This window comes from Phacochoerus africanus, chromosome 15, assembly GCF_016906955.1.
Source record: "Phacochoerus africanus isolate WHEZ1 chromosome 15, ROS_Pafr_v1, whole genome shotgun sequence".
Lineage (NCBI taxonomy): Eukaryota > Metazoa > Chordata > Mammalia > Artiodactyla > Suidae > Phacochoerus > Phacochoerus africanus.
The window spans coordinates 16,955,800-16,983,348 of record NC_062558.1 but is presented as its reverse complement, the minus strand read 5'-3'; the positions used below and the strand labels follow the sequence as shown (position 1 = coordinate 16,983,348).

Below are 27,549 nucleotides of genomic sequence, written 5' to 3'. Positions count from 1 at the left end.
GCGTAGGCCGGTGGCTACAGCTCCGATTAGACCCCTAGCCTGGGAATTTCCATATGCTGCGGGAGCGGCTTAAGAAATAGCAAAATGACAAAAAAAATAAAATAAATTTAAAAAAATAAATTAAAAAAATAATAATAATAAATTTGCACACTGGCCCCTCCCTTGGCATTCCAGATTCTCCTGACAGCATTGATTTTTTTCATGTCACCTTTGAACAAGCTGTGCATTTTACCTATTATGCTTGCTGTTTATGTCTGTGCCCTACTGCTCCCCTCTACCCTTGCCTCTAGGACATAACATCCAGGATGGCAGGAATTTTCCTATTATTAAGTTCATTACATCCAAGCCATCTAAAACAGTGCCTGACAAATAGTAGGTGCCCTATGGATTTTTGTTGATTAAATTAATGCACAAATGTACCTGCTAGTTAACATCTCTCTGTTTGCACATTCTTTTTTTTTTTTTTTTTTAATATTTCCAGGGCCGCACCAGCAGCATATGGAGGTTCCCAAACTAGGGGTGCGATTGGAGCTGTAGCTGCCGGCCTACACCACAGCCACAGCAATGCCAAATCCGCATCTGTGACCTACACCACAGCTCACAACGGTGGATCCTTAACCCACTGAGCAAGGCCAGGGATGGAACCTGCAACCTCATGGTTCCTAGTCGGATTCGTTAACCACTGCGCCACCACGGGAACTCCCACGCATTCTTTTTTATCCATCCTATTCCCCCACATCTACAATCTCACTGACACTTTTTAACTCCAAACATGTCCTGTTTATGGACTTGTCTCCCCCACTTCTTGGGCCAGGGGATGCATCTTAGGTTATCTTTCTATGTCTACTTCCTAATACACACTAGAAAATAAAAGGCACTGAATAAATATTTGTTGAGCTCAAATGTCCTGGATCATATTGTATTTCAGGCAAAGGGCCTAGATACATGCATCATATACAAACTTGAACCATAACCACACAGAGGAGCTCAGTCCTGAATTAGAGGTTCCTCTTGTTCCATAAATCTTTTGCTGAAACCGGGAGTATCCAGTTGGATAACTGGTTGAGGCAGGTGCCAATTTTTGCAAATTCTACTTTGCCAGGATTTCAGGGTGGTCTTGAGTAGCTGGTCTCAGACCAGATGGTTGGTATTTTCTGCCTTTTGAAAATGGATATGCTCCCTGACTAAAACTAATTACACTAAGAGGTGAGGGGGTGTGGAATGACTATCGCTTGTTACTACAAGTGGGACATCAGGCCATTGATTTTACCCACAGCAACTCGTGAGGCAGGTTTATTATCTAGCGTTCACAGAAGAGGACGTGAGGTTCAGAGAATTAAGGTCACATGACAAGCAAGTGGCGAGACAGAAATGTGAGCAAGTCCCAGCGGAGAAAAGCCCCAGCCCTATACTGCCTCCCGTCACCATGTGGGAATTCCTTCTCAGCATCACCTTCGTATACATTATGAACTCATTCACACACCTAGTTCATTGTCTTGGCATCTTTGGTGTTTGGCTCTTTTACTGCCCTAAACATGGTGGGGAATGTTTTCAACAACCTAGTGGTTCTTTCAAAGTTTGGACCCTACAGAAGTAGAGGATCTAATAAAATTCAGCACTAGCCTGTGACTACCCTGGAGTGTGATGCCGGCCTGCTGGAGGAAGTGTCCCTCGCCAGGACCCACAGGAAAGGCCCTCCCAGCCTTTCACCGTGGGGACCAACTGGAATTTAGCCTGACCTGATTTGACTATGGAGGGTGGTTCCATAATCCTGGACCTGAGCTTTCTCATTTCCTGCTCAAGGATTTCTAATTTTCTTTTTTCTTTCTTTCTTTTTTTTTAAGGGCTGCACCTGCGGCGTACGAAAGTTCCAGGCTAGGGGCTGAATCGAAGCTACAGCTGCCGGCCTAAACCACAGCCACAGCCACGCCAGATCCAAGCTACATCTTCAACCTACACCACAGCTCATGGCAACACCGGATCCTTAACCCACTGAATGGGGCCAGGGATAGAACCTGCCTCTTCATGGAAACTAGTTGGGTTCGTTACCGCTGAACCACAATGGGAATTCCAAGAATTCCTAATTTTCTTAGGCAAAAACAAGACAGAAAAAGACAAGGGAGGCAGCAGTCGGGGAGGGCAGGAGGGTGCAGGAGACAGCGTTTCCAGCATGACATCTTGAACAGCCAGGGCACGGGCTCTGTCTCCCTCAGGACTGGACAGAGGACAGTCCAGTTAAAAGCACCCTTTCAGGAGGACTACCGTGGAACAGCCGATTTGCCAGAGTGCTCGGAAGACTATAGCGCAGAGAAAAACCTGTATTTCGTTCTGCCCCAGCACCTCTTGTGACGTCCGAGCATAAAAGGCTGTCACAGGACAAGAGGCACATTACCAACGATGACGGGTCCAGCCAGGAGAAGCACCAGTAAAGACAACTAGGAATCGGGAAATTTAGCCAATTAGAAGCCTAATGATGGCAATGTATGTAGCCCCCAGGTCAAAGCGGAAGATGCAAGTTCTGGGGACATAGAAGACACTTCCAGAAGCTTGTGCTTGGGACATGCTGGACATGTCAAGGACATGGAAGCTCTGTCTACAGCCAGAGAGCAACCCATCTACTAGTCCACTGAATATTGCTGGCAGCATCTATTTGAGGCCTGTCATTTGTCTCTGTCACTGGTGTACTTTGGAATAAAAAGTTAATTCAATTTCATGGCTGGGAGGGGCCTGAGGCTGACGTTCCAGCCCCTCATTTTACTGATGAAGCTTCTCAGATGCAGATGGATGTAGGGAATTCCACTTTTCAACTTTTATGAGAACACGAGATAAAATCATAGAAAACACCTTCTGAATGGTTTGGAGCAATGCCGAATCTGCACACCCCACCCCGTCCTGGTGTGCACACTGGGTCGGCCAGAGCAGGAGTCCCAGCCCGAGATTTGGAAGAGCAGGATCAACTTATGGCTCAGAAAGTGATGTTTGGGGAAAAAAAATGCCCAGAGAATCTGGTTTGGCTTTTGCACCCGCACTGAGACACACAAGCCAAGGAGGGAAGAGCATAAAAGCAGGTTCTACTCCTTTTTTTCCCCTCTCATTTTTTAGTTTTTATGGAAACATGTGTTTGAGGAGAGAAACTGTGAGTCTGTGGGGGTTCCCACTGCAGCCATTGACAGGGGTGACAGTAAGAAGAAATCCAGGTGGCTGAGAAGAAAAATAAGTACATGGTGTGCAACAAAGTGAATTTTAGGGTTTAGCAGGTCACAGAGAATTTTCAGGAATATAAGAGCTGAAGGATGCTCTTTGAAAAAATGATTTAAATATATGAGGCCTGTGCAGCTAAACAGACGGAAATCAGGAGCTGGAGCCAAGAGTGAGGGATACTGGGGAGGAGGGGGAGGGTGCCCTGGGGACTGGGGGTGGGGTCTGTGAGGCACCCTCAGCATCAGCAGCCCTTTGGATGGAGGAGGGGAAAGCTCCTGCCAGCAGCCCTGGGGTCAAACAGCAGCTAGGGAAGCAGAGGGTGAAGAAAACGGTCAGGAGAACTCAGGAGCCCTCTTGCTGTGAGGGAGGTAAAATCTGCCACAAACTCTGGAGACTTGAAAGGACGGAAGAGAAAAGAGAGCCTTCATGTTGCACGTAGCCCTGTGTTGACACTGAAGGTAGAAACAGGCGAAGGAGGCTCTGGGCACCTGCCTTCCTTCTTCCTTCCCTCACAGGTACCAACCTATGCAAACATCCGGGTCCTAAAGGACATTAAATATTGGCTGACAGCCAGGGGAGCCCAGAAATGTTGACACGGGCTCCTCAAGGAACTCTTTCACTGTAAAACCACTGCGCGTCCAATATTCCTCCGTTAAAAGATGATAATCAGAACCTCTAAAATGTTTTCTAAGCTAAAAACATTACTTGTTCCTAAAATTTAAGCAGTGATTGAGGGACGATTTTACATGTTATGGGCATATGTTTTAAATGCACGGACGTTGTAAGCGACAGAAGTGTTTATTACTCGTTAACGAGAGACCCTTTCCCTGTTTGCACAGTAACGTGGGCTGTGTGTAAATAGAGGCTATTCAGGTAGTGGGCCTGCTCACCGCTTATACTTTGTGCCTGGGTAGCACCTTCATTCACAGAGCTGTGCTCTTATCATGGGTGTAGTGGACGCCACCTCCTCCACTTTACAGAAGCACTGAGAATGGCACCAAGGGAGAGCTGTGAGGTCAAAAAAGGGGCTGGGAAGAGACAGAATCAACATATTTGAGTCCGCGCACTGACTGAGACAGGGCCTGGCACCACGTACCCCCAGCCCCGTGTTCACCCTGGGAACTGGGTGGCCCAGCACTCAGCTCACTGGGTTCCTGGTCCTCTTGTGTCTCCCTTTTCCATTGAAGGCTCAATACTTGGGAAGATCAGGCCTCCTCTGGTCTGATATGGGTCAGTGTGTGTGTGGTATTTACTATGGGCTAAAGTACCATTTCTGCATGCAGACCTATTTGCTACTTGACAAGCAGCCTCAGGTTCTTTTCACCTTCAAAATCCAAGCATGTAGCGAAGTTCTTACCAAAGAGTCAAAAATGAATGGATTGCAATTTTTTTAAAAAAAATCAATGAATGAATGAACTGTTTATTCTAGCTGGACCTGCTTGGAAGTCCCACATCATGCCAAAGGGTCCTAGGAAACCACATTCCCTGTGGCAGCCCCCCCTTCCCATGGTTTGATTTGGGAGATGGGCTAGCTCTCACACTCTGGGTATAGGCTGAAATGTCAACAGGGACACTGTACTTCCTCTGGGTATTTGGGGTTCTAACCATTCACCGTGTATCATGTCAGTCTTGTCTTGTCCTTCTGACCCCTGCAGGACAGAACACTTTTCCATCCTGTGAGTAACAGCTGCATGGACTGCAACCCTGCAGAGAAGAAGATTTTCATGGCCAGATGTGACCCTCTCTCTGAGACTCAGCAGTGGATTTTTGAACATATTAATATGACTGTTTTAGAAAAATTTAACTACCATGCCAGCTCCTAGAAAGAAAAAAAAAAAAAAGACTGATCACCTACAGAGGATAAAAACTCAATTTTAGCCAGCGTCTGGGTCGAAGGAGTCAGGAATAACATTTCCTAGATCCAGGAAGCCTGGTTTCAAGATCTGTAAATGCCACGTCCAAGTAGGCTGTCCTGAAGGACTTCCTGCACCTGAAGAACTTGGCTGAGAACCTCACCAGCTGCTTCTGGGAACTTGAGACGAGCAGTCCCCTTGCTGGCCAAGGGCAAAGATTATTTAGGGACTTTTCCAAACAACTGCTGAGTTAATAAATCCTAGCATTTCTCAGGTCAAATCCTGCAGTAGTGAGTAGCTATGAATGGATCCTACTAAGGGGGGTGGGGGGGGAGATGGAGGGCGTGACCACTCTGACACCCTGGGGCAGACCCCTCAGGTTTAGACCGAGTGGTTCTCTGACCAGGATGGGTTAAAAGTGCTGCAGATGATTCTAGAGTTCTCATACCATTCTGTTTTCTTCTTTCATTTTTCAATGAGGGTGTGCCATCTCAGAGTTAAATGACATCATGAAATATACTTCCAGCGTCCCCACAGGCATCGGCCATTTTTCCTTTTGCGGCAGAGGTAACTGACTGTTCCTAAAAGTTCATGCTCCCTCTCACAAATCAACTGACATTCTACTTCAGTGCCCTTGTAATGAATCCAGTTTAAAAACAAAAATGAAAAACTATGCTACCAAGTTACTCCAAAGAGAAGGATTTCACGGAGGCAGCAAAAACCATGTCAGGTTTAGGAGAGGAATTTCCCTAGGAAATCTATTTTTACTTTTCTATTATTTCTAGAATTTTAAAAGCCTGATGTTGGTCCAGTCACAGTTTTATTAAGGAAGGAAATGGAGTGAGGTTGATGTAATCTGTTGAGGAGATTCTTAAATCCAAATAAATCTACACTCCAAGTGATGCGTGAAAATGGCCTGGTGCACTTCAATTGTGTCTGATCAGTGCTGGGGACATAGAACGAACTGGTTTGCTTTTGTTCTGGGTTGGATTTCTGTTGACTTCTTTTATATTGTTGATATTAACGATGCTTTTGTTTTCCTTGGAAGCACATAGAAGGGATTTCCATCAATAAAGTGCTTCTGACCCCACTTTCTGTTAATGGGACAGTATTTCAGGGATGATTAAAAAACTAAATGGAACATTTAATCCTTAAAGGAGTTTTTTTTTTTTTTTTTTTAATAGCAATGGGGGAGAAGGAGGAATAGTCAGGGATTAAAATCAATGCCCAGAGGGAATTCCCATCGTGATGCAGTGGAAACGAATCCAACTAGGAACCTCGAGGTTGTGGGTTTGATCCCTGGCCTTGATCAGTGGGTTAAGGATCCAGCGTTGCTGTGATCTGTGGTGTAGGTCCCAGACGTGGCTCAGATCTGGCGTTGCTGTGGCTGTGGCATAGGCGGGGAGCAACAGCTCCGATTATTAGACCCCTAGCCTGGGAACCTCCATATGCCGCAGGTGCAGCCCTAAAAAGACAGAAAAAAAAAATCAGTGACCAGAGGAAAAAAATCATGTTAGTTATATATACATTTCTCAAGTTTTCTTCAGGGAGAAAAAAAAATTTCATTTTGATTTCATTGCTTTCTTTTAACTTAGTTTTCATATTAATAAAACTCTAGTTTTCACATTTATATATATGCATATATAGTCTTGGCTATAAAAGCACTGAATTTTAGAACTGGGGAGACTCTCAGAATCAAATCCCTTTGTTTTTAGAGATGAAAAGCAAAAAGCCCAGGAAGAGGAGTCTTAATTTCTGGTGGGGCGGATGGGTCTTCCAACCCCTGGTCCAGTGATTTTTCCCCTGTGCTGTGTTGCCTCCCTCTGTTATTCAAAGAGGTTCTGGTTATTTCTCTGATTTAACATGAAATGTTCAGTCCCCAGATGAGAATAATACACCTACCCGGGATGCCTACAAGAGCAGCACTCACCTTCCCAAGCTTTCGCACGTGACACCTCTTCCTATCGATGCTCGTGATTTTGTTCTCTCCCTGAAAACTAATCAAAACATCCAGTTAAACTGCCCTGCTAATAGAGGAGGAAGAGTTATTTCGTTATCTTTACTGATTTTTTTTTCAAGCATCCTTTCAAAGTGCTATTCTCTTTAAACTGACAGTCGCAGAGGGTTTTTTGTGTAGTTCAAGAGATCTTGAAGCCTTCATGATGCAGAGTGGAAAAAAAAAAATCAATGGTGAGAAATTAACCTGTGTGTTGAATAATTCCAGAAAGCAGGTGAAGATTTATCTCAAGTGTTGGAGCAATCTGCTCATGGAATGAGATGAGCCTATAAAAACCCGCATTCAGTCACAAAACAGTGGACTGCTGTTGACAGTCCCACCAAAGATCCAACCCCGGGCTTTGCCCAATTTGCAGTTATGTCAGGATGCGCCCATCGCAGGAGACCAGCCGTGACACATTTGGCACTATCCCCCAAGACCGCCTGAATGCTGTGGTGCAACCCCCCAGTCTCCTGATCTCAGAGGGCCTTGTCTCTAACCCCAACTTTGACTAAAAGGATATAATATAAAAAATAAGAATTAAAAATTTTTCAAGAGAAACATGAGACGTGAAAGCCAAAATTAAAACCTCAAATTCCCAAATGGTTATTAGAGGTGTGCAAAGGGGGAACATCCAGATAGAACAAAAGGAAAAATCAGTCCCACTGCTGGAGGCAGCAGGGCCTGGGGGCTTTCCCGGTACCACCTAAAGTTTGAACACCACCGTTACTGTTCTGAAAAACAGAAAATCACGTATGCTTGTGTCTTTGTTTGGCAGGAGCACTGAGCAGTCAGCAGAGAGATTCTCTTTCCTGAAAATTAACATGATTTAGAAATGGAGCAGTCGATCTCTGACCTAGCCCCTTATCAGAATGAGAGGAAAAATAGAAGAAAGTTAATCCGGCCTCGGAAATTGCTACTACTTCTCTGTACTAAGAAATGGTTTCGCCAGAGTCAGAAAATAGTTGATTTTTTTAAAATCCTTTTCTTGTATTTACTGAGAAAAAGCTGTGCTGGAAAACAGTTGTGAACTAATGGTGGGATTGATAATTGCTCCAAGGCTGGATGAATACCATGGCAATAACAATGTGTGGCTGCTGTGTCTACTGCTATTTGGTTTAAAACATTAAAATGATCACATGACTGTTTTTAAATGTATTCATTATATCAGAGGCCGCAGTGTGTCATGCAAGTTGCAGGATTATTTTGTGAGTTGGTAACACAGAGCTTTATACAATAAATGCCTAACATGGAACAAAAAAGGAATCACAGTCAATGAAAGAGGGCGTTAGGCCCATTCTGTTCACCTTCTATTCAAACACTAAACACCCGGTCCTTTGGGGGCAATTATATGTTTTAAAAAAACAGCCAGAGAATAAAAGGCATATAAATATCGTTTATGCTTCTTGCCCTCACATGAAAAACACCCATTTCAATTCTTTCTTTCATAACTATCTCCATAATGAAAGAGCAAAAAAGGAATCTTTTATTGGAAAGCGTTTATGTCAGACATATCAAAAGAGCCAAGGACACTCAGATTACGAAACCCACTGTCTAGTCAAGGAAGGTCACACAGCCGAGAACCAGATGGCAGTGATGGCAAGGTCATGACCTTCCCTCTGCCTCTTCCCTTCTGAAGTGTCACAGAAGCCTTCCCAGGATGGACAGTTTCCCAGCCTCCAAATGCTGCTGGCTCCTGTTTTAAGGAATTTATTTATTTATTTATTTATTTATATTTTATTTTTAGGGCCGCACCGACGGCATATGGAAGTTCCCAGGCTAGGGGTCTAATCGGAGCTGCAGCTGCTGGCCTATGCCACAGCCACAGCAAAGTGGGATCCGAACCAAGTCCATGACCTACACCACAGCTCACAGCAACGCCAGATCTTTAACCCACTGAGCAAAGCCAGGGTTCCAACCCACATCCTCACGGATACTAGTCAGGTTTATAACCCACTGAGCCACAATGGAACTCCCCTGTTATGTGGAATTTATAGAGCCATCCTAATAATATGAGATTCTTGTGAACCTCGATTTATCCTGGGGCCCCCTTAGGGAGATCTCCGAGGCCTCTGCCCCAGTGGGTATATAAGACAGAAATTCCCTTTCCTAAGAAGCTGCTGGAGATAAAGAAAGAGGGCATTTTATAGAAAACCGGAGAGGAAACACCTCAAAGGGAAAACAATTTTTCAGTGATTCCCTATGATTGTGGGAGTAAGTGCAAATGACAAGAGGTGGGCTGCCTCTCCAGACACAGGGGCTCACTCCTCCCCTACACTCACTCCATCACCACCACTCTCAGACGACACCACCAGCGGTAATTACTCTCCATGTGTGCAGCCCTGGCAGGGACACTGAAGGGTGACGAGTGGCCCATCCTCCCACACCACTGACATCGGAAGATTGCTCTTTGATTTATGTCTGCAGCCTTTGCTGGAGACCCAGGAGCCGTTTGCAGCTCTATCTAGTGGACTTGACACTGGCCCGGAGCTTTTATCACAGTCACTCATCTCAGCACTTGACAGGCCAGGCTAGTGTGGCTGGGACTGTGGCTTCTCAACAGAAGACAGATTAGGCACTTCATTTCAGAGAAAGCTGGGGACAATTCTTCTGTCCCTCTGGCCTGAGGAGGTCCCCTTCAGCTCACCACACGACAGCCTCCGGGGTCAATGCACCATGTGTGCCATCCACCATGTGTGCCCCGCCGACCTCAGTACAGAAAGGCTTGACATGGCAGAATCTTCTGGTTAATGCTTCTATCCTGACATCACTCACCTTAGGGAGGGGGAGCTTCGCAGTGTGCAACTAAGTGACATGGGTCCTGGTTTACAGGGGACACTCCTGGTTTGTGCCTGTGTAATTATCAACAGTGCCCCTCTTACTCTCAAAAGGGTCCTAGTTTGGATAGCTAATTATGTGGTCACTCTATCTATAGCCCACCTGCCTGTTTATTTAACGGTTCTTCCACAGAAGGTTAAAATGTCCTGGCCTTATGAAATAACACCTGCAGTCTATAAGAAATCAGCTGGTCTCATCTCATCCTTTCAAAACAGGACCGGACAAATCCAGTTGTATTTGGTGACTGTCTAAAGGATTCACATGGTTCTTTGCAAGTTGCCTGATGGAAGCTTTTTAATAAAGAGTTCTTATACCCAGTTAAATCTTTTTGCTGAATTATGACAATTCTAATTTAAATAGTTTTTCATCATTTAAAAAAAAAAGTATTTTGATGGAGTTCTCGTCATGGCTCAGTGGTGAACGAATCCAACTAGGAATCATGAGGTTGTGGGTTTGATCCCTGGCCTGGCTCAGTGGGTTAAGGATCCAGCATTGCCATGAGCTGTGGTGTAGGTCGAAGATGCGGCTCAGATCCTGAGTTGCTGTGGCTCTGGTGTAGGCCGGCGGCTACAGGATACAGCTCCGATTAGACCGCTATCCTAGGAACCTCCATATGCCGCAGGCGCGGCCCTAAAAAGACAAAAAAATAAAAATAAAAAAACGTATTTGAAATCAAATGTCATTATCTACATTTCCAAGCCAAAAACAGCAGATCCTTACCATTAGGCAATTATTAATTCTCATATTATGGTATGAGGCAGATGGATGGATGGATAGATAAATAGATGATACATTCAATCTGCAATGTTGCTTTTGTTCTTAAATTGACTTTACATATATCTCATTCTGCCCTTGTAAACTACCTCTGAGGTAGATAATAGTACCATCTTTATGAAGAAATTGCAGGACTCACGTCAGGGGCACACCCAGATCAAGGTCACACAAGTTCACAGCAGAGCCAGGAGAAGAATGCAGGCCTGCAAGCGAAGCCTCACTCCTTCCAGTCTCTGTGGGGTCCACACCTCACAGAGGGCCGTTGGTCCATGGTCAAACCAAATATGAGAGGTACCGAGCTACTTCTGAATGGTGTGGACAATCCTTCCTTGGGGACCTCCATTTTTAACCCTTAATTATGTTTGCTTTTCTTCCCACAAGCTTATTAAAGAAAGAACACCAAAACGAACTCAGGATTAGTCCTTCTTAATGAGATTTCCAGGGTACTTTGAAGACGTGATCAACTAAAGCTATTTGCATAGCTCTGGATGATAAATCCTAAAGCAAATATTCTGTACTTTGTGATTATTAATGGGTTCAGCCCTTGGGGATGGTGGGGGGAGGGGCGGTGGCAGGGGACAGGCACTTGACAAAGATTTTTGCACTTACTTTGCAGTCAGGCTCCAAAACTGACCTCCTTTCAGTACTCTTATTTTTGAAATGTTCTGTCCAGGTACACCTCTTACATCTCTCAGACACTGGAGACAGTTCTCCCTGTGGCAGTCTTTCTTTTCTGAGGATGCTAAATGGGAATTTCTGTGAGTATTAAAGGCTGCTAGATACAGATAATTCTACAATTGAAGAAATAAGAAGTTGCTTTCTCAGCCCTTAATGTCTTAGCCCTGGTAAATCCAAGTAAGTTCCCTGCAGTGCTGTCCTGCTCTCACATACTGACTACAGGTGTCAGAAAGAATAGCCATTTACCTAGAGCCACACTTACACGAAGAGAAACATACCCAAGGACATCTTATTTCAAAAGTCCTCTAGCTTGTACTAGGCCCGTGGTTATCACACTGCTGCACCTGGAGAGACCGTTAGAACAGCCTGCTGGACCACCTTCCTACCCCAACCCCAAGATTCTTTTTTTTTTTTTTGTCTTTTTAGCTATTTCTTGGGCTGCCCCCGTGGCATATGGAGGTTCCCAGGCTAGGGGTCCAATCGGAGCTGCAGCCACTGGCCTACGCCAGAGCCACAGCAACGCGGGATCCGAGCCGCGTCTGCAACCTTCACCACAGCTCACGGCAACGCCGGATTGTTAACCCACTGAGCAAGGCCAGGGACTGAACCCGCAACCTCATGGTTCCTAGTTGGATTCGTTAACCACTGCGCCATGACGGGAACTCCCCAAGATTCTTAATCATCCAATCTGGGGTGGGGCCCAAGAATTTCTAACAACTTTCTGGGCGGTGGGGATCCTGATGGTCTGGGATCCACTCTTTGGCTTCAATCAATAGTCTCAGCCTGTTAAAAATACTTTTTCAAGATGGTTTTGTGAATGTTGAGTATAGTTAGAAGCCATGTGTTTATGTGAAAGTCATCTCTTAGAAATGCTAAAATCCCAACTCATTCAAAATCCAAACTGGGTGTAACTCTGTTCAATGACTATTTATAGCCAGAAGCAAGTTCCTCTTTTATTTTTATTATTATTATTATTATTTGTGTCTTTTTAGGGCTGCACCCACAGCATATGGAGCTTCCCAGGCTAGGGGCTGAATCAGAGCTGCAGATGCCGGCCTACACCACAGCCACAGGAACGCGGAATCCAAGCTGCGCCTGCAACCTACACCGCAGTTCATGGCAAGGCCATATCCTTAACCCACTGAGTGAGGCCAGGGATTGAACCTACATCCTCATGGATTCTAGTCGGGTTCGTTAACCACTGAGCCAAGATGGGAACTCCACAAGTTCCTCTTTCAAAGCTCTTTTTTAAAAAAAAATTTTTTTATTGAAGTGTGGTTGACTTACATTTCAGGTGTACAGAAAAGTGGTTTAGTTATATATATATATATTATATGTGTGTTATATATGTATGTGTGTGTTATACATGCATATATATGTATACACACACATACATATATATATTCCTTTTCAAATTCTTTTTTTTTTTCCTTTTTACAACCATACCTGTGGCATATCGAAGTTCCAGGGCTAGGGGTCGAATCGGAGCTGCAGCTGCCAGCCAGAGCCACAACAACACCAGATCTGAGCCACATCTGCAACCTATGCCACTACTTGGGGCAATGCCAGATCCTTGACCCCACTGAGTGAGGCCAAGAATCGAACCTGCATCTTCATGGACACTGTGTCGAGTTCTTAACTTGCTGAGCCACAGTAGGAACTCTTCAAATTCTTTTCCATTATAGATTATACAAGATATTGAATATAGTTCCCTGTGCTATACAGTAGATCCTTATTGTTTATTTTATATGTAGACAAGTATATCTGTTAATCCCAAACTCCTAATTTTAAAGCTCCTTAAATCAAGATCATGGGGCTGGAAGACCAAGAACAGGCAGTATTGTGGTATTTGAGAAAAGTAATCACGTACACTATATAGGTCAAGGCTTCCACCATTAAGTGCGTGGCACTGAGCAACACATCAATAATTTAGCTATTATCATTCCTTCCTCTGTGAGTGAATGTCATACCACTGTACCAGAAGATGGTACAGAATGGTTAAATAGTTTACTTAACATTGTTTTTCAGTATATCAGCCTGTTTAGACCAGATCATGCTTTTTCTCGAGTTCTGTCTTAAGAAAAGAAACATTAATTTTCTTAGTGGTAAATACCTGACCAAGCTCATTTCACAAACGCTATGGAGAGGTGACTAAGCTACAGTTCCTCTCATCTTTGAAAAACATTGGAAGTTTAATTAAAAGTCTTTTTAAGTGTAACAGTATCTCACTATGTTCAACTCAGCTGAGTAACTTCCCTAGAAATAGCTGCAGAAAGTAAAGAAAAGCTGAATATTTCTGCCATGGTGGATGTATGGCTCTCTTGGGTTTATAACCTGCTTCTCATTGAAAATAAAATAGTGAGATCTTTTTTTAAAGGTTTTGTCCTCTGTCTTCAAAAAATAAAAGTTAACTGAGAATACTTTCTTTTTTTCTTTTCATTACCTTCTAATGGAAGGCATGAGGAGTAAATCCTCCAAATTACCTTTTTCCCCAAGTATTTTTACAGGTGCCTGTGTGTGTGTGCAACTCAGGTGCATTCAGGAAAGTGTATGGTGGGGAAGAGCATTTTGCTTTACCCTGCTTGCTCTTCAAATCTGTATCACCCAGCAAATGGCTTGTTATGTAATTTATAATGTGGTCATGTGCCAATCATCCAAACCACATGTGTTCAGATCTTGTGGAGAAAAAAAAATGCAGAGAGCTAAAATCCAGACAGTGCATCTCAAATCAAAAGGACACACTTCCGTCATCAGGTCTTCAAATTCCTGGTAAAGCTGGTAAGGACTGGGACCCAGAAGTCCTAACCAAGATTCCCCATCCTGCAAAGAAGGGACCGGAGGAGGTGGGCATGGTGGGGGTAAGGCTGGGAGAGACAAAAACAAACAGCCAGGCTTTGTTTCCCTGAGGAAATTTTCTTAATGTCCTGGAGGAAGCAGCGGGAAAATGTGGTTGTGACTGAGATGTCACAGAAACAATCTCACAAAAGAAATGCTGCACTTGAGCAAGCAGCCACTTGTCATTATCGTCTCCGTGGGAGCCAGGGACCAGGGTCAGACCCATGAGGTGGGCCTTGTCTGCAGAAGCGCCTTCTAAAGAATGGGAGCTCAAGCCAGCATTAAATAACTAGGCAGAGTCCCCAAAATGTTTAAAATAAAACAATCTTGAGGCCGATTCATCTGGATAATAAATGCCCCTGGATGTGGCTTAAAGGCCCTTTGATCAGGAGTGACAGGAAAGCCTTAAGCAGAGGAGGGCTAATGACCTCGTTCCGACATTCCTCAGCCATCCTCCAGCTGCCAGAAAACTGCCTGTGGGGTCGAGGCAGTGAGGTTTAAAATGGCCAGGGAGCAAGGCGGCAGGAAAACGGGCTGAAGGATGCTCTGCAGGAGCTGGGCTACCGCCCCATGGCTTCCTAGGAAACTCCTCTCCTCTCTCAGCTGGTGAACTCTCCCTTGTCGCTAATGACCCTGATAAACTTCCTCAAAAATGAAGCCAGAGGATCGGATCACGGTCATTCCTTTGGTGACCTGGTGATCTGAACCCCTTTCTCTTTGTGGTCAAGAGAAATGCGGGAGCAGCCAGGTCCTGCATCTCCCGGAAGGCTGTTTCTTACGAGGATCTTCTCCAAACCTGGGGAAAACTGTTTCAGGCAGCAAGACCATGCTGGTCTTTTTCTCTGAGGACTCAACACTCTCAGTTTAATTTGATCAATGTTTGTTGAGTACCAACACAAGTGAAGCTTCATGCTAAGACAAAAGGTCCACAGAGCAAGGAGAAAGATGCTGGTTAGCTCTCAAGAAATTATATTCTTGCCCTGGCTGCAGCCCTGTCTCCCCTTTGAAACTGGGCAAACCTTAAGTCCCTAATCTCCCCTGCACGAATGTGGTCCTGACGCAGTATGGTCATGAAGAGGGCTGGCAAACGAAAAGGAAAGGCGACACGTTCACACGTAACACAAGTCTGTTCTCTGGCGACTTACAATTTAACGAAGTGATTCTTAGATATGGTGACCAGATCAATTTTGTCATATGAACCAGATCATTTTTCAGAGAGAAATAAGGTATTATTGATAAGGATGGAGGGAAAGCAGCTGGAAACCAAGCCTGGGGAAATCAGGACATGTGGTCATCCTCTTCTTAAAGATACTAACAAACGATCTGTAAATGAGATGAAACATTAAGCCTGAACTCACATAGCCAAACTTTAAGGGCTATTGGGGAGGAAAAAAACTTTCCCTCCAACCTAAGCTGTGGGAATGGGGGTAGGCGGGGAGAAGAGTGCTATGAGTCAAACTGATGAAAGACAGATTAATAAGAGAAAAAAGCAGATATAATTCTATACTTAAGCCCAGGAATTCACAAAGAAATGAAACTCAAAGAGGCAGTTAGAGTTTGGGATTTACATGCCATCTGAATAGGGGAGAGAGAGGGGCAGCGGGTCACTCCTGCAAGGAAAGTAAGTTCTTAGAAGGGGAGAGGGAGAAGGGCTCTTAGGAAATACAAAGGGGCCTTAGGAGAACAGATGGGAGATATGGAGGTTTGTGACAACATCTGTTTGGGTGTGGTGCCAACTTCCTGTCTCCAAACGGAGAAGATTAGAGCTCTTCCTTGGGTGGGTGGGGGTTTATGAAAACAGTTCTTTTGGTAGGCTCTGCTTTCAGGCAGATATGAGGTTCTCAAACACCTTAGCTCAAAATAATTCTCTCGCTAAAGTGGCTTATTTAGGGGGTAGTCTAGCAGGTCCCCCTTCACTGTTCACAAAATGGAAGTGGGCTTGAGTACTTTGATTTTCTTATTGGAAAGTTCTTTGAAATCACGTAGGTTGTGTGATTTCCTTTTGAAATTTTTTTTTTTTTTTTTTTTGCTTTTTAGGGCTGAACCTCAGCATACGGAGGTTCGAACGCCAGGGCTCAAACTGGAGCCACAGCTTCCAGCCTACGCCACAGCCACAGCAAAGCTGAATCCTTAACCCACTGTGTGAGGCCAGGGATCGAACTTGCGTCCTCATGGATACTAGTTGGGTTCATTACCACTGAGCTACAACGGGAATTCCAGAAGCTTTTTATAAAGCAAAATTATTTTACCCTATTGTAACTAGATTAAAGTATCTAGGCTATTCGCTGCTTGAAATGGCCCTAAGATCTATATTCATCAATTTATGGTATCAAAATAACGTCATAATAACCAGCTTAATTTTGAAAATATAAGTAAAAACTTACAAAGAAGGTGCTTTTAAAGGGAAATATAGTACACTCTCCTATTTTGATATGCAATTGTATATACTTAATTAACAAGAAGAGTAGATCTTAGAAAAGAATGGAATTATTAAATACCTCCTGCAATATTAAAAATTGCTATTTGGGGGTTTGTTTTACGTGGACTGACAATAGAAGCACATTTTACTTGATAAATGAGGATTTTGGAAGGAGGCTGCTGTCAGACAATTTAGCAATAAAGCCAAAGAGTAAGGAAGACATGAGGTTTTTATTGCTAATTTACTTCCTGGGTTTCTCATTGCATAGAGGGACCTCCCTTATCCAGGTGAAGTGATAGGCCCTATGGACAGTCCTGACCAACACGTCCCATCTTCAGAATGTTCAATGGCACTGCACCCCCAGACAAATGGAATTGGGGAAAAGTTTCCATGAAATGAAGCTATTTTCTGCAGGGTTTTGTTCCTGACAAGCTATACTGCAGCTCCAGCAAAAAATGAGGAGGAAATAAATCATCCGGTTTAGAACCAAATCAACCAACCAAACAGACACAGAAACAGAAAACAGACACAGCCTTCTAATGCTACTCCAGCAGCAGACCTACGAGGACAGAGACCAGTTCATCCAAAATATATATACATTGGGAGTTCCTGTGGCTCAGCAGGTTAAGAATCCAACTACTATCTATGAGAATGTGGATTCAATCCAATCCATGGCATCACTCAGTGGGTCAAAGGATCTGGATGGCCCTGAGCTGTGATATAGGTTGCAGATGCAACTCGGATTCCACATTGCTGTGGCTGTGGAGTAGGCTGGCAGCTGCAGCTCCAATTCCACCCCTAGCATGGGAACCTCCATATGCCACAGGTGCAGCCCTAAAAAGACTCTCTATGTGTGTGTGTGTATACATTGGACACTTAAAATTGTGCTGGGTGGATGGCGAAATGCCTACTTCCCTGTTCTCCCTTCAATATTTCCCATGTTTCAACCTTGAAAATGGGGTGCAGAGAGAAAGAGAGGGAGAGACGGAAGGAGGGAGAAAAGCGCTATGAACGGAAGCACATACTCTAAAGCATAAGAAATATACCTTCACCAGGCATTTTGATTGAGATGGTGAGTTGTTTTATAATTGCTGCTCCGGGGGGCGGGGGGGAGGGGAATCAGGGACAATGAAAATATAGCCCATGAGGCAGTGGATGGGAAAAAGGTGTCCACAGAAGAGCACGGTGCCTGACCCACAACTCTCAGGGCCCTGATTTGCCCCCTCTCGCCCACCTGCAGCTCCCCCGTCAGAAGCAGCACCGGTCAGAGGAGGTCGCTCCCCTTTCCCAGCTCCCACTGACTTGTTTATCCCTTTCTAAATGGACATAGTAATGATATTTGCTAGGGGGTGTCAGTAGTTAGAGAAAGGAACCTGAGAAAAAGAAAAAAGATCCAACACAGGCTGAGATGCATACGAATTATATATGGAGTTTCTGTTTATTGGTGGTAAAGATGGGTAACACATTAGACGGAGCCCCTTGGGGGAGCTATTTATCCTGATGGTCTGGACCTCGGTACCGAAGAGGCAGGAGGGGTCCACTGCGGGAGAGCGCACGGCTTCCTCAGTTAAGGGAAGAGCACTGACCTCGCCAGGTGAGCCCTGGGGCTCCAGGAGCTGAGGGAGCCATGTAGGTGTGTTTACCTGACAAACTCACATCTATCCATCTGTAAGCCTGCATCTGTGATCTGAAAGCTTTCCAAGGTAGGGACATTGATGTCTGAAATGAATCAAGCAACAAGAAATGCACAAAACTGAGAAAGGAAGCAATTTCAAGGCAAACATTGGGCTACAGCACAGTCCCAAGAGGCTTCTGAAGCCACTGAAGAAGGTTTACTGACTGTTCTTGACCTGCAAAGTTTACTTCTTCTTGTTCCGGCTGCTCAGTCACACAAATGGAAAATAATCCAAAGCTATGGATGTGGGAATTACTTTGCTGATAGTGACTGCTCTAACTTGACGGGAACTCTTATTCTTAGGTGTCTTCCAAACACATTGTATCTGACCAACTGTGCTTCCTCTTCTAAAGTATCGCAAGGGGAACCAGGCTTACCATACGTGGAGCAAAGCTGTCTGGGTTTTTGTTTCTAATTCCCAAGGTCACCAGCAATAATTTTACTGTAGTTAAACCTGGCTATTAATTAGCAGTATAACCATGGGTAAAATGACCCAATATCTATAACAGGGTATTCATTCCTAAATTGTGCTGTATTGGAAAGTTCGTTTTAATGGATGTTGCAAGGCAGAGATATTGAATAATAGCTCCTGAGCTGAGGAGGAACTTTAGAACTGAAAACCAAAGCATGCAACTTCGCAACTCCGTAAAATGCAATTATGACATTTATCATGGGTCCTTTCATACAGGCAGGATCTGGGGACAGTGACCCGGAGGCATTCACAGCTGCATCAATGATGGGGGTACAGGGGGACTTAAAGGGGCCAAAGCTAAAAATAGAATCTGACCACCAGGGAGAAGCCTGTCCTCACAGTTGGGAACTAGAAGCATTTACTCCCTCCCTCCCTCCCACCTCACTCCGGCTCCGGGCATTCTTCCAGTTTCTTACATCCAATGGAGGCCAGGGTAGGGGCTGACCGGGAGCTCATCTGACTTGCGCATGTCCTTTGTGAACTAGGCTAAACCTTGGTACCCCAGAAAGAGTTGGGGGGAGGCCTGCAGGCCTGAGATGGAGTTGAGAAAATGGAGTCATTGTGGTTCAGCCACACAGGGGAAAATCCTGTGATTTTCAGATAAAAATAAACTAAGAAAGGGATCCAGGTTATGCTGTAAAGAATTTAACCCGAAGAGCCTGGTAAAATACCCTGGTTTGGACATTTGGAATAAGGCCGATCCCTGGCAACATTGACTGAACACAGTATCTGTATCCACACATCACTCAAAAATGAGATAATGGGGTGGAGGGCACTCTGAGATATTACAAGTGGCTGGCAATGTATTAATTCCGTCGCTACTGAGTCATTCATCCATCAAACATTTATTGAGCACTGAATCGCAGACACTAATCATACAAGTTCTCAAAAATTTATAACAGTGCTTCATGGCAAAGACTTCTTCTATGAAACTGTTTCCATAATTGAATTCACAGGGAGGCTGGTCAAATATTCTGTAAACCTTGCCAGCAGGCTGAAAATCTGCTTATTGGATTACAAAACCACAGCCAGATCTAATGTTTAAAGGAAAACCATTCTTAGCAGTAATTCTACTCTCCTTTACTCTTGTTTTTAATAGAGGACCGGAGAGTCCTCAAAGAATAGGATAAAAAGAAAAGATGACAGGGAGTGCTTTTGAGCTCTTCAAATTTTATAAAATAAAAATATATTGTTATCTTCAATCTAAGGAAGGAAACTAGAAAAGACAGTTCCCTGGCAACACAAAACATCTTTCCTTCCTTTTCCTAAATATCCCCCTTCTGGCCAGGGAGCAGGGGAAAGGCAGCAGTTCTCAACTCCTTACTGGGTCTACTAAGGTACCTTGATAAGGCAGGTCTCAATTAATTTATTAATAACATGTAAAGCTCCAAAGTTTCTAAATTTTTTTCGTCTTCTGGTTTTTTGGGTTTTTTTAGGGCTACACCTTTGGCTTATGGAGGTTGCCAGGCTAGGGGTCTAATCGGAGCTACAGCTGCTGGCCTACACCAGAACCACAGCAACGCCAGATCGGAGAGAATCTGCGACCCCTACCACATCTCACAGCAATGCTGGATCCCCAACCCACTGAGTGAGGCCCACAGTCTCATGGTTCCCAGTTGGACTCATCTCCACCGTGCCACAATGGGAACTCACAAAGTTTCTAAATTTTTTATTACTTTAAAGGAATCTGAATTTTCTCCTTAAAAGAACATATTTCTCGACAGCATGGGAAATGGGTATAATTCCCCCTGAGAATTGGGGATACTCTGGTTCTGACTTGTAGGGATACCTGGGCGTGCAAAGGCTGTCCATCCTTGTCACATCGGCACAGAGACTAGAGCAGATGCCTTGTGGATTTCCTCCTGAATTTGTCACCCAACCCTTTACTTCTTGGGACTTGTGGTCATTCCTGGTAGAGGAGAAAGGCCAGGTAAGGGCTTTCCCTCCCCGGAAAGTTTTTTTTTTTTTCTTTTTACAGCTGATCTGCAGTATATGGAAGTTCCTAGGCTAGGGGTCAAAGCTGCCTACCACCAGCCTATGCCACAGCCACAGCCACAGCAACACCGGCTCTGAGCTGCATCTGTGACCCACACCACAACTTACAGCAACGCCGGATCCTTAACCCATTGAACAAGGCCAGGGATCAAACCCGAGTTCTCAGGGACACTGTGTTGGGTTCCTAACCCACTGAGCCACAACAGGAACTCCAGCCTAGGGGAAAGTTTTGAGAAAACAGGGCAGAGCCTACTGAAAACACAGGGCCGTTCATTCTGCCCCTAGATGGTGATAAAAAGCAAACCAGCCAAGAACAAAGTTTAATCTATTCGGGCAAACACTTCTGAAAAAGCCAAACTCAAGCTCTTAATTATCCAACGTTAACTAACGACAGGGGAAGTCCTGCTAGCAACACTCAGCAGGCTTCCATTTTTCATACACTGGGTTTCAAATTTCTTTCACCAGAAATGTAGGATAAGCACGTCAAACAGCTCACTGATATCTTCCAAGCTGGCAGGAAATGTTCCGGCTGTACCAGCCACTGGAAAGGGGAGAGACTATTATCTCAATTGTCAGTGTTTACCCATCCAGTAAGTAAAAAGCCTGGGCCAATATTTATAGGCAGTTAAACGGTGTTGTACTTGATAAATACCGTGTGGCTGCCTTAGAGCAAAACAAAGGACACTGCTGGATAACAAGACAGCTGCAAAAATTAACAGTAGACCAGGGAGGAGGCTGGAGTTTCAGGATCATGGAATCTTTCCCCTCTACCCCTGCAAGAGAGATACCTGTTATAAAAGAGGGATGGTTTTAAAAGAGCAGTGAGCCACTGCAGACAGATTTAAAGCACCTACAATCATTTTTAAGATACGTAACACTGCCTGAAGTTGAGCTCAATAAGATAACTGAAAACTACATTCCACTTTATCATTTGAGATTCACAGCCTAAGGGAAAAAGCTGAACAAAATACAAACTGCACCTGAATTTTGTACCAAAGCTATGCAATTAAACTTCCCATTAGCAGAAGCCAACTTGGTATAAAAAGGGATTTTAAAGAAGGATGTTGGCCCGCGCAATAGCAGAATTCGGTGGGTTAGAATGTGGATCTTCTAAAAAGCTCAGAGCTGCTTTTTGCAACCATTTATAAAATTCTTGCCAGAAGAAAGAAAAATCGCTATGCTAATCATACAATTTCCAATTGGGCTAAAACTAAAGGAAGTTAAGAGAAAATCGCAAATCTGACTCCCAGGGCAGAGGGACTGACACGTGAAGAGAAATGATTAAAGGATTCTCAAACGCCCAGCTCTGCGGAGTAGCAGCCCAGAGGAAACGTGACTGTCATTGGAAAGTGTCCACAGAGTGTAAACAACTGTCAGAGTCATTCCTGAGCTGAAGAGAGGGAAGACTTTGGGGTGAAATTAAGGACAGAGAAATTTAAACTTAATGTCTCTGCTGAAAAGAGCTGCCAAATAGTGAGGCGTGCCCCCCCCGGAGGGAACCATGCTCCCCAATGGCACCCAGAGACCAGGCACATCTCCAGCCCTTTGTATGGGCAAGCCCTGCGGAAAAGAGTAGGACGCCTTTGTGGAGAGTAACTAAGATTCCTCTCAGAGAAGGCAAAAGTCTCTGGTGGGAATTGACACTGGGCACTAGTTGGAGAGGAAATGAGGGAGAGAGGTGGGTGGCTGGCAGGCAGAGAAGAGGAGGAAACACCACTGTCATGCACAGAACCTGCAGAGACACAGCCGAGGACCCGCCAGCAGCACAGGCCTCTGCAGAGGCTCTGCTGGGAGCTCTCAGGCGTCTCTCCAGCTCCTGAATAGGCTCCATCTCTCCTTGCAGAAAAGCCTCAAAACTTGGAGCCAAACTACCGTGTGAATTGTGTCCTTAAGATGGGAAGCGATTCTCTAAAAACCATAGAGAGCGAGTCTTGGTAATATTCCCTATGCTGAACTGAGAGGAATGGCTCAGAATACAAGCTTGGCGTCAAGCAGATCTGGGCTCAGATTTCAGTTCTGCTATTTACTGTGTGACCCTAGGCCCGTGTGAGGACAACTTTTCCACGACCCAAACTCCCAGCTGAAGATGGAGTAATAATACAGACCTCTGGCAGCCAGCGTCCTTGGATGCAAGAACTGCGCTGGAAAACTGAAGCTGGAAAGGCATTCTGGGGACGGATATTAGAGAGCTTAGAGAACCAAGGAGAGAAGGGCTGTTACAAGGTCCCCTCCATCTGCTTCTGGCTCAGGCAAGCCTGAGGTTCAGAGCATCCCGTCAGGCTGAGAACATCTCCTTATCAAAGGACTCGTAGGGAACCCTCATCAAGACAAGTATGCTGGGTCAGTTGTGAAATAGATTTAGAAGCTAGTAAAGATGGACTAGCCTAGGTATCTGAAGCAGTTGGTCCAGAGCCTGACATGGAGGAAATACCCTAAAACCCAAGTCATCACTGTTGCTAAAGTACATTTTTACATAAGAGCCAATATGTTTGGTCAAGCAAATGAAATCAAATACAAATTTTTCTTGAGTCTCTGTACTTAATAAATAAGAGTATTCAACAAATACATTAATGGGTACATACTTAGCATCCTATTAGCATCGAAGGTATGCCTTCTTTTTTTTCTTTTTCGCTTTTTAGGTCCTCAAGAGCAGCATATGGAAGTTCCCAGGCAAGGGGTCAAATTGGAGCTGCAGCCGCTGCCTCCTGCCATAGCCACAGCAATGCCAGATCCAAGCCTCGTCTGTGAGCTATACCACAGCTCACAGCAACGCTGGATCCTTAACCCACTGAGTAAAGCCAGGGATTGAATCCATTTCCTCATGGATACTAGTTGGGTTCGTTACAGCTGAGCCACAATGGGAACTCCCAAAGGTATGCATTTTAAACACTAATACCCACACTTTAAGGGGGAAATAGTTCCGATCTGTGATATCAAATAAGAGGAGAAAATTCTAAGCATTTCTGTAAACAAATACTTTCTGCAAAGATCCTTTTTGTAGAAAAATTACTAGTCTAGTCTAACAGGCCACAGGGCTCCTGTGTTTTTTCTGACAAATCACTACGCTTGCTGCAACCGTATACATTTAGCAGATCCCAACCATGGCGTTGAGAGAGGCAGCCGTGGGCCGAGTTCACAAGGCGACCCCTTGTAGAGTCAGCTGGATGGAGGGCTGGTCTGCAAAGCCTCCCCTCTCTGACAGTGCCATCAGGCTGCTACATCTCTGGATCTTTGCCACCAGATCCTCCCTTCTCAAACACAGAGACAACTACCAGGGGGAAAAAAGAGCACAGGAGCCATCTGCTGAAACTCAGAAACCCAAAGGTGAGAGACTGCTTGTTACACCTCCTCCCACACCATGCATTCTAGAATGAATTTCTGAGCGTCACTTATGGCGAAGGTGTTATTTAATCACAATTCCCCCTCCAACGATCACTTTTAAAATAACTGAATGCTTAATGAATTCTCCAGAGGAATCTCAAATATGCAGTTTCTGAATTGATTAAAAAAGAGTAAAAAATTTGCAGTTTTCTCTCTAGCTCTAATCTCACTGAATTCAAACAAAATGCCCCAAAATGCTAACGGTTGCACAATCTAAAGGGTATTTGAAGGTAGAGTTGAAAGTTAACTACATGTAGAGAACCACAGACAGAGATGTCTGGACAACCTGTTTTTCACAAGTAAGCTATTTCTAAATTTCATCACAATTTTTTGTGAGGCTATATCATCATGCATCTGATTTTATTTTTTATTTTTAGTCTTTTGTCTTTTTAGGGCTGCACCCGCAGCATATGGAGGTTCCCAGGCTAGGGGTCCAATCAGAGCTACAGCTGCCAGCCTATACCACAACCATAGCAACGTAGGATCCAAGCCGAGTTTGAGACCTACACTACAGCTCACGACAACGCTGAATCCTTAACCCACTGATTGAGGCTAGGGATCGAACCTGCATCCTCATGGGTACTAGTTGGGTTCATTAACCACTGAGCCACAACAAGGACTCCTCGTCATGCATTTGAAAATGGTAGTTCATGAGTGCCCTAGTGGCTCAGCTGGTTAAGGATCCTACTGCTGAGGCTCTGGTTACAGCTATGGTATGGGTTTGATCCCTGGCCCATCAGGAACTTCCTCACTCCTTGGGTGCGGCCAAAAAAAAAAAAAAAAAAAGGAAGGAAGGAAGAAAGAAAGAAAGAAAATGGTAGTTCAAAGTGAAATTTTCAAAAGCTACATGGAGATATTTTTAATGGGTTTTGTTTAACTTCAGTGATAAAAATTCTACAGACGAAAAAGAAAAACGGTACCCTGGCTCTCACCAACTGCAACTGAGCAATTTGACAAAGAATTATGAAACCAATATCTTGGCTGAGAAAGAGTGGGCAGCTCCAGGCTGATTACTTATCAAACCAGAATGACAAGAATTAGGGTATTTTCAGGATCATCATGAGAACACTTCACATGTCTCGAGGTAACAGAATCGCCTCTCTTCAGGTATGAGTCCTGCTTGTTACAAGAAGTTACAAGACAGCTGACCCTTTGAGACACCTTGATGATGATGGGAAGGGTAGTATAGGAGGAAGAGAGGAGGAGGATTATTACACAAAGTGAAATTAAGGCAATAGTTTTCACAAATCTTCATCAAAATAGGAGCAGGGAAGGAGAGTGTACATATGTATATATTTATTTTCATATATACGTATATGTATAACTGGATCACTTTGCTGTACAGCAGAAATTGACAGAACATTGTAAATCAACCATAATAAAATTTTTTTTTTTAAAAAAATGAACATTTTCAGAGTTCCTACTGTGGTACAGTGGGTTAAGAATCCAACTGCAGGGGCTCGGATCACTGCAAAGGTGTGGGTTTGATCTCTGGCCCAGTGCAGTGGGTTAAAGGATCTGGCGTTACAACAGCTGCAGTGTAGTTCGGAGTTGTGGCTTGGATTCGATCCATGGCCCTGGAATGTCCATATGTCTTGGGTGTGGACATTAAAAAACAAAAAACAGACAAAAAACCTAACATTCTCATACAAATGTTTGAATAATTGGAAATGTTAGACTGACTGTCCTAAAAGTAATGGCAGACCAGTCTTTCACTATACAGCGAATATCGCAAATTCACTCATATTCCAAACTTGTTCATCCCAAACTGTGTGAACCAGCAAGAAAGTTTTATTTTGCTTCAAATTTCTTGGAAGAGAACTAAAACTAGCCTGGCTCCATAGCTGCCTGGCTTCTCCTGTTTGATGCAACCCAGTGGGAGGTGGGTCCAGGAGCAGCTGAAGTGTCAGAAGCCAAGCAGGTTACTGGGGAAATCAATTCCCCAGTGAGGATAAAAGCAGCAAAAGCAAAAGGAAGAAAGCAGACCCACCAAAAGAGGGGGCCAATTTTAAGTGCAAGAATAATAAAAACAGGTGCATGCAGTCAGGTTCAGGGGCTAAGAGTGAGATTTTAAAAAGGGGAAAGGAGCCAGGAACCACAGATAGAAACAGCTGGTAAGGCAGTTTTAAACTCACCAACAGAAATTCTTCACCGTGCAGGTGGGGTGCTGGGGGCTAGATAAGTGGGGCAAAGGAGCAAAACTGGACTGGATGATGTAAATGTTCATTAAATAAACTGCCTGTTATTGTTCCCTCGGAGGAACCTGCAAAATACCTGTCATTTTGTTTACTCCCCAAACGCTGCTTAGGAATTCAAGGTCAGGTTAAAATTTGCATTTTCCTTCCCTAAAGCAGACGGAAGGGCAGGTTCTTCAGGCTGTGCTCCGGAATGCAGCTTGTTCCGAAGTCCTGCTGGCCTGGCGAGTTTCCAGGAGAGACCAGCAGAGCAGGCATTTGTCATGCAAAGAACAAAGACTGAAGAAGATCCTGGGAAGGAACAGGGAGAACACAAATCAGGCCACGTGGCAACCGTCCTGGCTGCGGGGGAAGCCCTGGCAGCACTGGGATGAGGGTGAGTCACTGTGAATGCAGGGGGTGGTGTCACGAGAAGGGGAGAAAAAAGACACAGAGCAGCAGGGTATGCCAACAGTGACCACAGCCACTGAGGCCAGGCCAGCTCAGGATGGACGCAGGAAAGGGCTGCCTGGAACACACACAGATGCAGAGTTCAGAAGGCATAAGGAAAAAGAGCATCTTTCATAACTACACTTTAGAGTCACAAAGAAATGATCTCTGCTGTAATGCCATCTTTCTCTCTTTTGGGGGAGATTTCTCCAAAATTTGAATTAAAACAGTCTAAGTATAAATCAGCTAGGGGAGTTCCCTAGTGGTCTAGTGGTTAGGACTCAGTGCTTTCACCGCTGTGGCCCAGGGTTCAATCCTTGGTCTGGGAACTGAGATCCAACGTCAAGCCACTGAACCCTGCAGCCAAAATAAAATAAAATGAATGAACAAATGAAAGAATCAGCTATTATCAGGAAACTATAATAGGATTTTCAGGGTATGATTCTGTATGTCTAAGACTAACTGGACAGATAAACAATGAACCAAAGGCTTTTTCTACTCTTTCATTCACTCACGTACTCATTCATCCCACCAATGTTTATCAAGCCTGTGTAAGCCAGCACTGCAGGAAGCACGACAAGGTGAGCCCCGCAGACCAGAAGTCATCCCTGCCCTGCTGGGGCTGATGTTCTGGTGAAGCCAGCAGATATCAATCGAATCATCTCATGCTTTTGTAGCTACAAGCACGATAAATGCTATGGAGTTAAGCTACTGTGTGCTGGAAGCCTTCAGTGGAGGGACCCAATGGAGTCCACGGACTCGGGAAGGGTTTTCTCCAGGAAAGGACACTTGCCTAGGGGGAGTTCCC

At 44.5% G+C, this 27,549-nt stretch overlaps 1 protein-coding gene and 1 long non-coding RNA gene across 3 annotated transcripts in view; one reads left to right on the top strand and one right to left on the bottom strand.

Annotated features, from left to right (window-relative positions):
- GALNTL6 (polypeptide N-acetylgalactosaminyltransferase like 6) overlaps window positions 1-5,471 on the top strand; it is a 1,218,638-nt gene extending 1,213,167 nt beyond the window's left edge. The window contains exon 12 of the mRNA XM_047761406.1: window positions 4,857-5,471. Within this exon, the coding sequence (XP_047617362.1) occupies window positions 4,857-5,024 (168 nt within the window). The 3' untranslated portion in view covers window positions 5,025-5,471. The remainder of the gene's footprint in view (window positions 1-4,856) is intronic.
- Window positions 1-27,549, bottom strand: part of LOC125116307 (uncharacterized) — a 108,212-nt gene that overhangs the window by 4,937 nt on the left and 75,726 nt on the right. For both annotated transcript variants that reach the window (XR_007132297.1, XR_007132296.1), the window contains exon 4: window positions 6,985-7,051. This is a non-coding gene — a long non-coding RNA (uncharacterized LOC125116307). The remainder of the gene's footprint in view (window positions 1-6,984; window positions 7,052-27,549) is intronic.